This window comes from Morone saxatilis, unplaced genomic scaffold (assembly GCF_004916995.1).
Source record: "Morone saxatilis isolate NCDOM2014 unplaced genomic scaffold, NCSU_SB_2.0 Contig18, whole genome shotgun sequence".
Taxonomy (NCBI): Eukaryota; Metazoa; Chordata; class Actinopteri; family Moronidae; genus Morone; species Morone saxatilis.
The window spans coordinates 14,909,472-14,925,564 of NW_023339740.1; the positions used below are offsets into that span (position 1 = coordinate 14,909,472).

Sequence of the window (16,093 nt, forward strand, 5' to 3'; positions counted from 1 at the left end):
CTGATCAGCATCTTGATATGCCGACACCTGTGAGGTGTTATCTCGGCAAAGGAGAAGTGCTCCACTAACACAGATTTTGACAGATTTGTGAACAATATTTGAGAGAAATCGGCCTTTTGTGTACATAGAGAATATTTGAGTTCAGCTCATGATGAATGGGGCAGAAACAAGAAGTTTTGCGTTTATAATTTTGTTCAGTCAGACAGACTGATGATATACACCTCATATGGCTGCAGTGACAGTTGGAAGGGTGATATACATAGCAGATCCAGAGGTGTTCAGATCCAGAGGTGTTCAGATCCAGAGGTGTAGTGGTGTCTGGAGAAGTAGATAGTAGGTTTATGCCCCTATTAGTTTTTTCTTAACGCCCTGTGTTATAAACAGTGACATATAAGACTACTCTTGTAAGACTACTACAAAAATGGGCCAGTAGTAGTTGCAGTTTGTTACTTAACTTCTCTATTAATTCAGTAAGGATCATTATGTAATTAGTATTAGTCATAGAAGAGGTGCATATTTTGTAATAAATACTGACCCATAGTATGAGACAACTACATAATTATGCATTTTGAGTGAAGTATTCCTTATTTCTTACTTCATCCACTGAAACACACTGAAAATTGAACAACTGTGTTATTCCTTCTCCCTCCTGGTAAAAAAGAACTGAATGATACCAAATGGGATTTAGAAGTGGGAATACCCAACACTGACTGAGTCTACTCCATATACCTGCATACACCTTGCACAGTATCACTGTTCAGACCCTTTACTTAAATTAAAGAGTTGGGGAAGCCAATCCAAGTTGTTGTTTTTTTAAATAGTGTATTCAGTTTAAGAAGTGGGAGGATTTTCTCAACCCGTAAAAACACTTAGCCCTTCAGTTTATCACAAAAATTAAAAATCAAAACCACCACATTTGGAGATGCATAGACAGGAAGCACAGTAAAAAATATTTCTGTCTGAAATGGGTGGCACTGTGTTTGGAGTCCACCAACAGGTTTGTCTGTAGTGTGTGCAACAACAGTCACAGTGACCTCAACCTTGACAAACCTTTATTTTTTTATTTTCCTTCAAGTACAGTATTTGAGTAAATGTCCTTAGTTACATTTCATCACTGCTAGTGATAAAGATAATGATGTAATGTTGTATATTCCACAGGAGACAGGAGAGTTAGATTAAGGTATTTAATCAGCCAAAATAAGTGAAATCACCTGTTTACCCTACTATTTCATGTCAAAAAGACTGCTGTGAGAAAGGCCTGCTCACTGTCACACTGTCAGGACTTACTGGGACACTTACTGGAACAGCGCCATCGTTAATGTTATTAGTAACATCTGTGCTATTCCAAATTTATGCTTTGAAAAACAATTTCTTGAACTCACTAAACATGAACCCCTGCAGACCTTTATCAATGTCACGTGTGTGTGACTGCAGGAGGAAGAACAGGCTCACGATGCTTCATGAGGAATAGAAGCAGTTTGTAAAATCACATTAACTGTGGCTGGAGGCTGCCTGTCCCCAGTAATGTGTGTGACGCTCATATTACACATGTAGTTTAATAAAATTTCTTAGTCTCTTAATTTAATAGCCTGTTTTATATTATTGGTAATGTGTTGTTTGATCAAATCAGCTGAAAACAAATCATTAATCACGCCTTCTTGGAGCAAAAACATACACAGTAATTGCTGCTATGTACATGTAAACGTGTTCTCAACAACCTTTTAAAACATTTTTTACCAGTATGATGTCCGACTTGCAAGTCATCCTGATTTTAACTAAGTTTGCAACGTGCTTGAAAAGTTTGAGAGCCCTAAAGCACTTCATGATTTTAAATAAGGTTTCTCAGCCCAGAGCTGTCATTGTCGGAGCATTGAGTTTCCAATTTGTCATGTTCGTGTGAATATGACAGATTGAAGACATAATCACACGGTCACTGGTGCAACTACTGAATACAAGCAGCCACTACCACTGAAGGCTTATTCTGTAATTTTTATATATTTGTTAAGTCACACTGGGAATAAATCATCTTTCACGTCTTTATGTTAACCACACTCAGTTCATTCCGATCAGTATCACATATATATTATATAAATAACATGTATGCTTAAAATTCATTAAACTTTCTGCTCAAGCAGCAACTTTTACAAAATATAAAACAAACATACACCAAGTTCTGTTTTTGAAGTGTGTTTATTAAAGGGTATTCAAATGTCATTTGTGTTTTTAAAATAAACACTGACATCAAAACTAGACAGGTGGCTGTGAATGGCTGAAACAAAGCTTCATGGGTAGATCACAAAGGTACAGGATGGGTTTTTGATTTTAATTATCAATTTTAAATTATTACAAATCACTTTTATTTTATTTCAAGAATTGAATCTGATCCCCAGGGAACAGCGTGTATTGTGGGCTTTATCCTCGATGTTGCAGGCCCAGTTTACAAACAGTGTATACTATCTCATAAAACAAAAATATTGAGATGTTTGAGCTGTAATGGACAATTTATATTTCTGTCATCAAACAACAAGAAGTCGTCATTTAATTTCCCAGACATTAGTCAACGCTGCACTCACTGGTGATGTTGGAATGAGTGATACAAACGCAGTAGTTTTAACAATAAGTTTGCTGAGGCGTAGAAGCAAGTTAATTTACTGTTAATCATAGTTTCTATTTGTTACAGTTCTTTTGAGTATTTCCAGTCAGCGGTTTGACTGGCACTGGAAATTATTTGTTAAAAAGCACAGTTGTGTAAGAAAATCTTTATTGCACTCTTAATGAGTCTGGTTTTGTGTCTGCCTAAAACTCATGCTGAGTGCAGCTATAAGCTTTGGATTTATTCAACGAAATAATCACAAAGTGCACAAAAGAGCACAAGATTAACAAGCACTACCCACTGGAGAATGTAGCCAGGAATTTCTCATTTAAGGCATACAAGTGACAAACGGTTCAAAGATTCCTGTGGGTTCATTTTGCTGTGAAACTGCCAGTAACTATCAGTACTAGTAACTCATCAGTATTTCATGAGATTGATTTATTTTTCAATAGGTGGCAACAAATAATGGTGTTAAAGCCTTTTGTGTGAAAACCACCACAGGAAAGACCAGGCTCTGGAATCTGGCTTCACTCTACAGATTAAAAGATGAGATTTCTAATAGTAGTTGTTGCCACAAATTTCCCTGACAAAGTTTTTTCCAAAATAAAGCAGCTGTCGTGTGGTTATATCTTCTTCCACACTGGGCATCAAACAGTTATTTCTGAAGCAAACCATCATCAATAGCACAATCTGTCAATATACTGCGTCAGATGCAGTGCGGCTGGCTGTAAAAGAAGGTCCAACATATCTATTCTGATCACAAACATCAAGGCAACACACACAGGGACATGCACAATAACTTTGGATTTTCACTTTATGAATAGGTCTGACTTTTACCAATTTGAACAAATTGAATATGACGCTACCAGTACAGTTTCCTATGCAGACTATGTCATCTAATCTGATACACTACTGATCTCCTGACCTAAAGATATTATGTCTCAGGAAAAAAACATGAAGAAACAACGTAAACTGTTTAAAACTAAAGATAATCTGAAACAAAACACGGCACAGGTAATTAGGCAATAAGTAAAAAATAATCCAGGGAGTAAATTCATTATTATTGCTTGAATAAGCCTAGATTTTGTGACATTCTGTCCTTCCGATCTATAATCTTTGGCCACAGGCTGTGTGCCCACCGGGCATTTCTTTCATAGCCACCAGTGCCAAACAAGAGGCCTGTGGACTGTGGAAAGTGCTGGTCTGGGCCTCTGCCATTGCTATGCAACTACAGCATTAAAACGCACTTTTGTGCACTTTCACTAAAAGGGTCGGATCAGTTTGACTTTCTATCACCTTGCACTCAAGCTGCTGAACACACAGCAAACTCTCAGCACTGTCAAGCACTTAATTTCCACTGAACTCCACAAACTCAGGCCAGCTCCCCGGTGGACACCCAGCCACGATCCACGCTCCCTCAGTGGAAAGGCCAGCTTGTTCGTTTGCACGTCTCCGGGGAAATTCCCACAGATAAACGAGCTCTCCTTATTCTCCCTGAAGAGACAGACACCTGATGCCCTGGCGCTCGGCCGGCCAATCATACTTAAAATCATAGGGCACCTCATGGTACATCAAAGTATCACAGTGTGTAGGGATGTGAGGCAAAAGCCTGTTCACAGTGTGGAACAGAAGGGGTTTCAGATCTTTGGCTGATCTCTGCCAGCCCCTTGCAACATTCCCCAGAAGGAAAAGACAAGGTGAAAGGCAAAGACCATGCCAGTAAGCAGAGTAGAGAGAGGGTGGAGAAGTTCATTTCAATCCATGCTACGTCTTCATATTTCTAATGTCTGTCAAATATTTATCATCCCACCACTCTGCTCTTCATACCACACGCATCCCCTTTTAAACTGCCACCCTTCACGCCCTCTCAGGGAGACGGCTGATTCCTCGCAGCAGGCAGCTCCTGTTTATCTGCAGAGTCGGAAGCCTGAGGTGCCATCTGGGCCGGTGGGCTGGCGGATCACATGATTGTTTGGACGAACTGGTTCTGATGGTTGCTGCGTGCTCATACGAGCTGGCCTAGCGATACGAGGAGAAATGAGAACAAGTTACATAACAGTGTTTTTCACTTCCAGGTATTTTCCTCTCAGTTCAAACTACTGTGTCTAGTGATTGTTGTTCTTCTCTGTTGTTACCTGTCCTGGCATGGATTGTCCTGAGGCGTATCATCGGAGGAAGCACTACCCAAAATCCTTCGTCTGGCTTCTGCGTACTCCGCCTCCCGCTGGGCCAAAGACTTCATCTGCTGAGAGGGGCGAGACGAGGATGCAGCGTTTCCTGCCGTACCGTTATTTGAAGGACGTTTCAAAATTCGAATTTGTGGTGGAGGTGCCGCAGGCAGAGAGTCATCCTGGATCACAATAGCAGTTCGAACAGGTGAGCCACCCGAACCCAAGCTGGACTTCCTGTAAAGGTAAAAATGTGAGAGAGGAATAAAATTACTGGAAAAAACTTCTATTCATTCTTACCATCTATTGAACATTTTTGATAACTTTTCTCTTTGCTTACTTTGCCTCCTGATTTATTTTCAGCTTAGCCTCAAGCCTTCTCTCAATTTCCTGAGGAGAAAGACATATTTATTACATATTTATTACATATTTATTACTGTCCAACATGTTCACCGTCCGTCTCATTGACCCGTGTAGCAAACATATAAACTTCACGGAAAAGAAAACGTGCTTTTGAAAGATAAGACACAGTTCAATGATTATAAACCAACAATAGCTCTCTGAGGTGAGAGATGGATTTGATCTCTGCTCACACAGGTGACCTACAATTAACAATGTAGTCCGCAGTCTGTACACACAGAGAGCTCCAAGATCAAATTACAATTGTCAAGATATTGATCTGTTTTTCGTAGCAACCATGAGTTTACTTTTGCTTTTTGTTGACAGTACGGTATCGGTCTATTAAAAACTAAACAAAAATCACAAACACACAAAACTGAATACAAAACTAATTTAAAAACAAATTATAGGTGTGCAGGGAGAACTGCACATACTACAGATTCTGGCTTTTACATTACACTGTATGGAGAATTAGTTTCCTCTGTTTAAAGGATGGATTAAAATGTGATTCATTACATTTGTTATGTACATTTTCAGACAGCATTTGGAAACTCATATTCAGTTTTAAACCAATTAAAAGTTGGCAGGGTAAGCTGTAAACATAGTCTTATCTCTCAGTTTATAGCAACACATTCCCAACTGTTGGATTTCAGTCATAATCAAGAAAACATAAAAATGCAGCTCAACTCATTTACATTATATCAAAGCACCAGCGTGGTGAACTTGCCTCACCCTCCCCTTACAAGCATATAGGAAAAAATATGGTTACGCAAAACTATGTTTGGTTTGTCCATTCTGGGCTACTGTAGAAACATGGCGGTTCAAGATGGCGGCCTGCACGGAACAGGACCCGCTCCCTCCGTATAATAAACGATAAAAATGTCTCTTTTTAAAGGTAACGAAAACACAACGATTCTTATTTTAAGGTGATTATACACTAATGAAAACACAGCTATGACTATTATATAGCATGTTTCACAATTACCCTTTAATATCCCTAATAATACGATGTTTTTGAATCCAATCTGCAGGAGCTGGTAGAGAATATAAAGTGTAATTACAAGGGACGGATCACAAATGTAAGATAATAATAATAGTTAGCACAGGTTGCCAAAATCAAATCAGACTCAATCTACCAACACGCTGCAGAAAACCGTGTTCTCCATGTGATTAAATGATAAAACCTGAACATTACTGCACTGTTATGGTATTGTAATGATCCACCTGGGTGCAGCCGCTCATTTCCGCAATGGGCCGGTCCAAACAACGAGGACATTACTGTACAAAGTCCACTTTGTAAACATGAAGTTTTCTTTGTACATGTTTTCCACACATCATAACACCAATGTGCTGAGCGAATAAAGCGACATGAGACCCAGACTCAGACCCACGTCGTTGTGGGACAGCGAGGCCTGCAAGACTCCGCCAGGCTGCTTTCTTTCAAGAGGGAAAACCCGACATAAATATCACGTTTCTCCATTAAAGCAGCACACACAGCCCCCGTATCGCAGACCCGAGCTGTGTCACTGTCTGCCCGTCCGACAGAAACCGGGTTATAACCTTGTTTAGCACGGTATTTGTCCCGCGTTAGTGTTTCCTCACCCCGCTGTCCGCCGCCTCTTCCCAGCTCTCTGCAACCTCTTCATCCTCCATGTTGAACACAACTGCTGGCTGGTTTCCTCTTCGGCTCCGCTGGCTAACTATCTCCCATCCACGCAGAGGGCATGGGACGGAGGGCAGCGCTCACGAAGACCCGCGGATGAGTTCAGTCTCGCCGGGTTTTGTCTCTCCGATGAAAGAGGCTGAATGAACAGATGTATTATTATTTTTATTTTTTTACAAACCTTTCCCCTGGCCGCGTGTTAGCCTGCTAGCTCAACGCTCAACTGAGGGCAATCCCCCCTGGCTGCCTGCTACTTTAAATTTGGCGTCACGTCCACCTCGGTTAATGAACCGGCCACTGGTGCCGTACACACACAGACAGACGGACTCAGACAGAAAACAGACGACAGTGAGCGGCCGACATTGGTGTTAACGTTAGCTGGGTTTGACAGTTGAGCAACGGCTCTCAGGTTTTAACCGTTAAAAACAGGAAGGGAAATGACGTTACATCAACGGTAGCTTATGAAGCTTCCAAGTTCCAACACAACTAAACCGACGGGATAAAATGATTTATATGTGGACTTTAAAGCTCATTTAACTGCATTACACGTCGTGTTTTTGCCTCCGAGTTAAGTTTGAGGGAGCCCCCCTCGGTACTCCCCGCACACTGTGGTTGTTTCAGGTGGGCAGGACACTGAGAGTTGGACGGGGCGCTGTTTGTGTGGAGCATGGTGCTGTTGAACGTAACTGTTGCGTTCACGTCCTGTGCGACGCACCGACAAGAACATCGCGTCATTCACGTTGCCTAGCAGACAGAAATTACAAAAAAGGCCCAACGGGAAAAATATTAGTGAAATAAAAGATCAATCAGTCATGATAGAAATAAAGATGAAATGTGATGATAAATTAATCCATATAAATTATAAAATTTTGATGCGAAATCTTATTAACGGTGTCTCTGATTTCCCAATAAATAGGAGATGAACGGTAGTGACTTAAACGCAGCATTACAGCCCGTCATCATTTAAATATTCATCACCAAAGATCAGCTCACATTTCTAATCTTCTTACACTTCTCATACAACCTGCTAGTTTGTATTATAATTGTTATTATTTGTTCCTCCTTTCCTTAGTAAAAGAGGAAAGGACACACAGTGACACTCAGAGCTGAATCAACTCTTCTTCAACAGTATTCAGCACCACAATGATCAGTTAACAAAACTCTTATATTTTGCACGTTTAAATTGGACGTATTCCCATTTTTACATGGCACAGTAGTAAAAACACAGGTGTAAATAATAAAAAGAATGACAAGTTAATTAGTATACATATAACTCCTACAGTTTCAGGGTGCTGGTGTACATGCTGACTCACTGTCACACTGCATGTGACTTGAATAGAACAGAGCCATTTCTAATGTTATTAGTAACACCTGTTTATAATTAAAAATAAATATAAAAAATAATAAAAATAAAAAATACTATAAAAAAGAAAGAAACTGGTTATACGTGTAGGGTTCAACAAGCATTTTGTGTGATTTCAGCATCATTGCTTGCATAATAAATCTGGGGGAAACTAAATGTTAGCTGGCCAACACTGGAGTATGAAATTACAGTAGTCCTATAACAGGGCAACTAAATACAGATATTTCATTCTAGGGTGCAGAAATATATGAAATGTGATAGGCCTACACAACAAATCAATAATGACAACTGGTTCTTTTTTTAATCAAGTATTAAGTAACGGGTGGAAGAAGCATAATTTAATACACAACAACCTGGCCATTCTTTCTTTCTTTTTTGATACACAGGTGTTTATGAAATCTAATAAAAGCCTAAACCTAAAGTCACTACATCATTTACTACAAACAAAATGAGGTAAATAGCTCACCTTTTTAATATAACACATCATTGATTATATTAAAGTGTTATGCTAATTTCCTGTATTTAAAAGTGGTTATCTAGGGCAGTGGTTCCCAACCTGTGGTGTCAGGACCCTCAATAGGGGTTGCCAAAGAATTTACGGGGGGTCGTGAGGCCTTCTTGATTTTAAAGTGTGTAAGAAAACTTTAAATACGTATATACACACAGTAGCCCGATCTCTCAGCATTTGGTTCAAATCTGTGAAGAACTGTAAACGTAAAGTAAATTGTATAATAGAACAATGGCTACACGTCAGGGACAAGAAAACACTGATTTTTACATAATTTTTCTGCTGCCATTACCATCTGCCTTTTTGCACTACCATAAGTATTGTATATTTTATATTATTGTATATTTTATATTTTATTGTCTGTTGTGAAATTGAATGTTTAAATTTTAGTATTAGGAAATGTCTGATCTTGTCTGTTGTGCCTGTGCACTTTTATCTGGTTTCACCGTGGGTGAATGGAGAAACGTCCTTCGATTCCTTGTATTGTCCGTGCATGTGAAGAACTGACCATTAAACGCTGACTTTTCACTTTTGAATTTGCCAAACCAAAAAGCACATTAAGTATGTGTGATTGTTAAAAATTTAATGTTGAAATTTGTTGGTTCCATTGTACAGTTTTTTTCCCAAAAATATTCAACTTAGTCAGGGGTCGTCAGTGTACTAAATTATAGTGAACTAGTTTATTTAAAGTCAAAAAGTCAATAGTCCAGCTTTATGGTCAAATTATTTTTTAATCTTTTTAAGCATTAGTAAATGTTTTGTCTGTTGTGTAATTGAATGTTTACTTTTTTAGTATTAGAGAATATGTCTTGTCTGTTGTGCCTGTCGCTGTCTGTTTTCATTGTGGGAGAGTGGAAGACGTCCTCTCGATTAACCTTGTATGTCTGTGGCATGTGAAGTAAGTGACCATTAAAGCTTGACTTTGACTTTAAATAACACCCCAGTTTATTATTAAATTTAGTACACTGACGACCCCCTGGACTAAGTGGACATATTTTTATGGACAAAAAACTGTACAATGAACCAACAAATTAACATCTATATGTTTCAACAATCACACATACTTAATGTGCTTTTTTGTTTGGGCGAAACTCAAAAGTCAAAGTCAGCTTTAATGGTCAGTTCTTCACATGCACCGGACATACAAGGAATCAGAGGACGTTTCTCATTCACCCCACGGTGAAACAAATAAAGTGCACAGGCACAACAGATAAGATCAGACATTTCCTAATACTAAAATTTAAACATTCAATTTCACAACAGACAATAAAATATAAAATATACAATAATATAAAAAAAATACAATACTTTATGGTTAGTGCAAAAAAGAAAAGTGAAGCAGGTAAAATAGTAAAATAGCAAAGGAATAATGTTGGGGAAGCCATCAATGTATCGGTGATTCCAACTTTCCCCCAGCAGCAGCAGCAGCAGCACAGTTGCCCTCAGCAGCAGAACATTTGCCCTCAGCAGCAGCAGAACATTTTGGCCCCCAGCAGCAGCAGAAACATTTGCCCCCAGCAGCAGCAGAACATTTGCCCCCAGCAGCAGCAGAACATTTGCCCTCAGCAGCAGGCAGAACATTTGCCCTCCAGCAGCAGCAGAACATTTGGCCCCAGCAGCAGCAGCAGGGGCAGCAGGGGGCGCAGTGTTTGGTACAGAGGACCCACCCTGGTACCACAGGAGGAGGAGGAGGAGGAGGAGGAGGAGGAGGACGTTCACAGAGCGGAACATGGCGACTGTTTGGAGGCTGCAGAGGAACCTCCGGAGCTGATACCGGGGGGAAGGAGAGGAAACATTTATTCTCACAGCCCACAGAAAAAACAAACACGTCTCAAACAACGGTGGTAATAATTCTGCAACAGCTCTTGACAACATTTCGTGGGGAAAGTGTGACATTAGAGCAGCTGCCGCTAGTTAATCACTGCACACCGCCTGGTGCTCAAAGCTAACGTTAGCTCAGATTATCAGCAGCAGACTGAATATGTCACTAGCCTGCTATCTTAAGGTGTAAACGTCTTCCTGAGAGGACGTCGTGGCAGATAATTAGGAAGTCGGGGGTTTCCACACTTTGTCAAGCAGAGGTATCTTAAAATAAAAACGTGTTGTCGGTCTGTGTGCCCGTTAGCTCACGATAGCTCGGATGCTAGTGCTCTGTGAGCTAGCGTTAGCCGACGTTAGCTCACATTCTCACCAGTCAGCCGTTAGTTCAGTCACACTAACGGTCACAGTCGGTAACGGTCAGTCCGTGAAGTAAAAACAACAATAATAATATGTATAATATGTAACATGTTTACTGTCAGACGGGACTCGGTGGTGATTAGCATTAGCAGTCCAACACTTCATTTATTATGTGAGGAGCTAACAGGAGCTAACAGGAGCTAACGACTGAAGAGGGACAGCTGCTCACCGCCCGCTTCACACAATGGACCTGATCTTTAACATTGTTCAGCACCGAAGTGTTACGGTGGAAAAGTCTCCGGGTTGCTTTAGGTTCGGGTTCTTCATCTTTATTAAATTCAAGCAGCACAAGTGCATTAAAGAACACACTGGGGCAGATGTTAAATGGAGTACGTGAGGAACAAATGTTGGGATTTTAAATCACTGTTAATAGCTCCTGTACATCATTAAATAACTGCATCCGTCACTAACATGTCTCCCCCTCCTCTCCACAGACAACAATGTCCCACTCCCCTGACAATGAGGATGGATGCTTTGTTGCCATGGATACGGAGGACGACGGCGCAGAGCCTGCTGGGATAGCAGAGGAAGCGGAGGGAAAGATGGGGTCCTGCCGACAAGAGGGGGACGCGGACAGCGGTGCCAAAGGGGGGAGGACGATGGTGGAGTTGCCAGAGGAAGTTCTCGAATACATTCTGTCCTTTCTGTCACCGTACCAGGAGCACAAGACCGCCGCGCTTGTATGTAAGCAGTGGTATCGCCTCATTAAAGGTACGCCTCACGATGTTTACGCGATCTTCTGTAAAGCTGAATCAGAAGGTGGCCTGGTAACATGGCTGCAAACACCTGAGAGGGACAGTTTTAAAAAGTAATTCTCGTTAAAATGTTGTTGTTGTTGTTTGTGTGTTCACGTCGCTTAATAATATTTGATCTGAACCAGGTGTTGCTTATCAGTGCTACCACGGTTTCTTGAGAGCTGTCCAGGAGGGAAACATCCAGTGGGAAAGTCGCACGTACCCATATCCAGGAACCCCCATCACGCAGCGCTTCTCGCACAGTCAGTATGCTTCACAACGCTTCATGTCAAAACGAGTTGCACCTCATGCGTACAGTGTTAAACTAAACCATTATCTCCCAGGCATCAAAACTACTTCATCAACAACTCCCCGTTATACGTCTTGCGTCAGTGTATTTTCAGCGGTGGATCAGATTATGAGTTCAGTGTGCAGCAGATAAAATGGCCTCTGTGCATTATTAGTGATTCAGGAAAAGAGCAACATCAGAGCCTTAATCCGTTTTGTTATCTGATAGACTCCACAATCACTTTAAATAGGTTTTGTGTTATGGAGGCAGCAATTATTCGTGTTTGCAGCATCTAGCTGATGCAAACCTTTTATTCCCAGCTTCATCAGAAATGTTCTTTGATAAATGCTGGAGCTACATTCACTGACATAAAAGACCTCATACCTCTTAGTTTATCTTCATGTTCATGTAGAGTTTCATGACGTATGTAATAATTTGCCTAAGAGTGTTAAACGAGCCTAACTGGATTTTTAAGGTCATCTGATTGAGAAAACTAGGCCATTTAAAAAAAATGTCTATTTTAAATTCTGAAACAATCTCTTGGTGCAACTGTGAATACAAAAGTATTAAAGAAAACGCTCAAAGCTCACTGGTTGCTAATAAGCTGTGGTTCATTTTTCCTTTTTTGACTGCAGGTGCATGTTATTATGACTCAAACCAGTCCATGTATGTGTTCGGGGGTTGCACTCAGAGTAGCTGCAATGCTGCCTTCAACGATCTATGGAGACTTGACCTCAACAGCAAGGAGTGGATCCGCCCTTTAGCCTCAGGTACGAGGAGGTTACGAGCAGTAAAAGCTACATATTACATATCACATGGGGCTTATGTAAGGGAAATTGTGGGAGGGCGAACCACACAAGTGAATATAGTAGTCTGAAGCTCAGCAGCAGCGGAGTACACAGTATTTGAGGAGGTGGTGATAAAAGAATAAAGAAGCACAGATGAGATGAGATTGTAGTGAATAATTTTACTAATGCACTTGCATTTTATGGCTGTAAACTTTAAAGCTTATTGTGCCTTTTTATGAAATTGCATTCTAAGGATTAAGAGACTGGGCTCCATGTATGTCACCTGTGTAAACACTAAACAGCATTTACTGTAAGAGATTTGGTCGACTACATTATAAAATTAATGCTCAGGTGTTGTTGTCTTTTCATCACGTGTATGGGAGGTGAAAACAGAAGTGCAGTCTTATTGAGTGCCATGTTGTCCATTTCTGTTCAACCATTTTCACTTAAGGCATTAAGTAGGAACCTGTTTGGTGATTGGTCTTTTCTTTTCCAGGCTCTTATCCATCTCCTAAAGCTGGAGCAACTCTAGTGATGCACAAAGATCTGTTGGTGCTGTTTGGGGGATGGACTCGCCCCAGCCCTTATCCACTGCACCAACCTGAAAGGTTTTTTGATGAAATCCACACCTACTCTCCTTCAAAGAACTGGTGAGGAAGACTTCAGTACTTTGTTAAAGTAAAAGGAGTGAAAGGATGAAACTTTATACATTTAAACTTTTCTTCATCATCTTTTTCTTCCGTTTTGTGATTAATTTTTATCTTCTGTTGTCTCAGGTGGAACTGTATAGTAACAACACATGGACCTCCACCCATGGCTGGCCACTCTTCCTCTGTAATTGGAAACACAATGGTGGTGTTTGGGGGATCACTAGGAGCACGTCAAATGTACGAATGTATTACTTCTATGTAATTACACATCATCCAAAACTCAGCTGCGGTTTCTAATCTGGAGCTTGTTTAAATTACAGCAAAGATTACAGGACATCTAGTGTCGTTTCACCTCAGTGTTAGTAGATTGATAAAATGTCACTGACTTCTCAGGTGTCAGGTGATATGTATCTCAGTTACACATTCACTGTAATTACATACATAACAGGAGAAAATAGACTTGTATAAAGCACAGGAGCTGTGTAGAGGGGCTAGTAGAAGACCTTGAGCTGTCTAGTTTGAAAGATAGGATCAATAATTCTCAAAAGCAAGTAAGTCCCCAACAAAGGTGGTGTTTTATTACACTCCACAATAAAAATGGATGTAATGATGTTTTAATGTAAAACCATACACAATCGGCTTTAAGTCTCAGACTTTTGTTATTGTATTAGTGAATGAAATCTTTGGCTGTCACATCTCAACATGTCGTCCCCTTTGATGGTTCTGATCAGGAGTAATGAAGTCTGGGTTCTGGATCTGGAGCAGTGGTCCTGGTCCAAACCACCAATATCTGGCCCATCACCCCACCCACGAGGAGGCCAATCACAGGTGAGCAGGCTTCAACATTCAAGTTAGATAAAGTAATCTATTCTTTTCTCTGACAAACTCATTTCAGCTTCTTTACAAGGTCCGACCTCGGTCTGACAATAAAGTTTTCATTTAAATAAAATGTTGCTGGAGCTGTGTCCCTGTAAAACAGCTTCCCCCTCTCCTTCACCTCCACTTAAGTTTCATATGAAATGAAACAAAAACCCTTTTGAATGTTTTCCTGTTAGATTGTGATTGACGATCAGACGTTGCTCATCTTGGGAGGTTGTGGAGGCCCCAATGCAGTAAGTTGTTTTTACTTCATTTCTTCTTTATGTGACTAAGTGTTTACTGTCTTGACTTATCCCGTTGTCTGCTGTGTTTAAAGCTCCTTAAAGATGCCTGGCTCCTCCACATGGATTCTCCACCATGGAGGTGGCAGCAGCTGCAAGTGGAAAACGAGGACCACGGGGCCCCGGAGCTGTGGTGTCACCCAGCGTGTAGAGTACGTGTCCGTCTTAGCTGTCACTCCTAATTTGTGTGTGTGTGTAGTCGTTATATTGATTACTAATGTGGCTTTTTTCTGGTTCATTTACCTCCAGGTGGGTCAGTGTGTGGTGGTTTTCTCACAGGCTCCATCTGGCCGTGCACCGCTCAGCCCAAGTCTGAATTCTCGGCCCTCCCCCATAAGTGCCACACCTGCCCCTCTGGGCCCCGAACCGCCTTCCCTGCGCTCTCAGTCTCCCGTTCGGAGCGGGGCCGCTGGTGTTGTCCTAGGAGCTGTTGAAGAGGCTCCGTGTGTAAACGGTCGATGGGGCACGCTGAGACCTCGGCCTTCAGCGAGAGGAAGTGCCAGAGATGGGAGCCCGTCTTCATCCCAACAACCATCTCCTTCACAAGGCCCAGACAGCCCTCCTCTTCCTCCACTTCCCCCGTTATTAAATGGATCCTCCCCTTCACCCCGGACCAGCCCGGCCCAGGCTGCATCTCCCCCCTCTCGCCCTCACCTTCCTGCCTCCACAGACTATGACTGGGAGTCTCCCCCTTCTGCCGCTCACCACCCCGAGGTGCCCAGCACTAACGGCCTGCACACACCTCCTGCAGGCTCCCCGCGCACTCCCCCAGGAGCAGTGTCCCCCGCTGCCTTAAGACGAGGTCTGGAGGCAGTGAAAAACAAATCTTCCTCATCTTTACCATCGTCATCGTCTTCCCTTCAGACACAGGGGCCTTCTCCGGGAGGAGGAAGTGGTGGAGGAGCGGGTCCTCCTGGAACCCCTCCATCCTCCTCCTCCAGCCCTCCGCAGGCTGCTGGAGCTGACGGACACGCTATACCACCTATTGCACGGCGTCTTGGCCATCACCCACCGCAGAGCCTGAACGTAGGGAAACCTCTGTACCAGTCTCTCAACTGCAAGCCCATGCAGATGTACGTGTTGGATGTGTCCCGGGCCAAATCTGCCGGGGTGGTGTCCTGGAGAGTTTATGGGAACGGGACTCCCGCTGCGGTCACAGGGCCACCTGAGACCAGCCTTCACACAGTGGTACAGGGAAGGGGGGAGCTCATCATTTTTGGGGGCCTCATGGACAAAAAACAGAATGTGAAGTACTACCCTAAAACCAACGCCTTGTACTTTGTCCGTGCTAAAAGGTAATGCAGCTCCAGGCAGGATTGGGAAGACAAGACACTCCACCCTGTGACCACAAGGGAACTGACACACAAGGCCTTTGTCCTATAGAGAGGATTATGGGAAAAGAACATAATCATTGTTAGATGTTCCACTTCAGAAATTCACTATTCCCCCGTCTGCCTAAAGCAAGCATTCAAAATACACTAACTACACTTTGATAAAACCAATTGTTTGAATGAGAATCCTGACTGTGTGTGTGTGTGTG

General features: G+C 41.9%; 2 protein-coding genes across 5 annotated transcripts; one reads left to right on the forward strand and one right to left on the reverse strand.

The window, feature by feature from the left end:
• Positions 1-2,171: 2,171 nt before the first annotated feature.
• Positions 2,172-7,475, reverse strand: LOC118327926 (SUZ domain-containing protein 1-like). The gene is made up of 4 exons (XM_035661457.1): positions 6,763-7,475; positions 5,102-5,151; positions 4,729-4,998; positions 2,172-4,612 (listed from the first exon to the last, which is right to left on the reverse strand). The coding sequence occupies exons 1-4, from the start codon at positions 6,811-6,813 to the stop codon at positions 4,501-4,503; spliced, it is 483 nt and encodes a 160-aa protein (XP_035517350.1). The 5' UTR covers positions 6,814-7,475; the 3' UTR covers positions 2,172-4,500.
• Positions 4,830-16,022, forward strand: fbxo42 (F-box protein 42). 4 transcript variants are annotated; one of them, XM_035661402.1, is made up of 10 exons: positions 4,830-4,969; positions 11,367-11,643; positions 11,813-11,929; positions 12,591-12,725; positions 13,240-13,393; positions 13,520-13,630; positions 14,125-14,221; positions 14,449-14,505; positions 14,589-14,705; positions 14,803-16,022. In XM_035661402.1, the coding sequence occupies exons 2-10, from the start codon at positions 11,373-11,375 to the stop codon at positions 15,850-15,852; spliced, it is 2,109 nt and encodes a 702-aa protein (XP_035517295.1). In that variant the 5' UTR covers positions 4,830-4,969; positions 11,367-11,372; the 3' UTR covers positions 15,853-16,022. The 4 variants fall into 4 exon arrangements, with proteins under 4 accessions (XP_035517295.1, XP_035517296.1, XP_035517294.1 ...); XM_035661403.1 differs by lacking the exon at positions 4,830-4,969 and adding an exon at positions 10,379-10,538; XM_035661401.1 differs by lacking the exon at positions 4,830-4,969 and adding an exon at positions 10,402-10,535.
• Positions 16,023-16,093: the final 71 nt, after the last annotated feature.

Excerpts from the sequence above, each read along its gene's own strand:
- fbxo42 (XM_035661400.1), top strand. Across the intron at positions 13,394-13,519 it reads TACTCTCCTTCAAAGAACTG|GTGGAACTGTATAGTAACAA; the intron begins GTGAGGAAGACT and ends CTGTTGTCTCAG. Across the intron at positions 14,222-14,448 it reads CACGAGGAGGCCAATCACAG|ATTGTGATTGACGATCAGAC; the intron begins GTGAGCAGGCTT and ends TTTTCCTGTTAG.
- LOC118327926 (XM_035661457.1), bottom strand. The coding sequence starts at position 6,813 with ATGGAGGATGAAGAGGTTGCAGAGAGCTGGGAAGAGGCGGCGGACAGC. Across the intron at positions 5,152-6,762 it reads AAGAGGCGGCGGACAGCGGG|GAAATTGAGAGAAGGCTTGA; the intron begins GTGAGGAAACAC and ends CTTTCTCCTCAG. Across the intron at positions 4,999-5,101 it reads AAAATAAATCAGGAGGCAAA|GAAGTCCAGCTTGGGTTCGG; the intron begins GTAAGCAAAGAG and ends TTACCTTTACAG.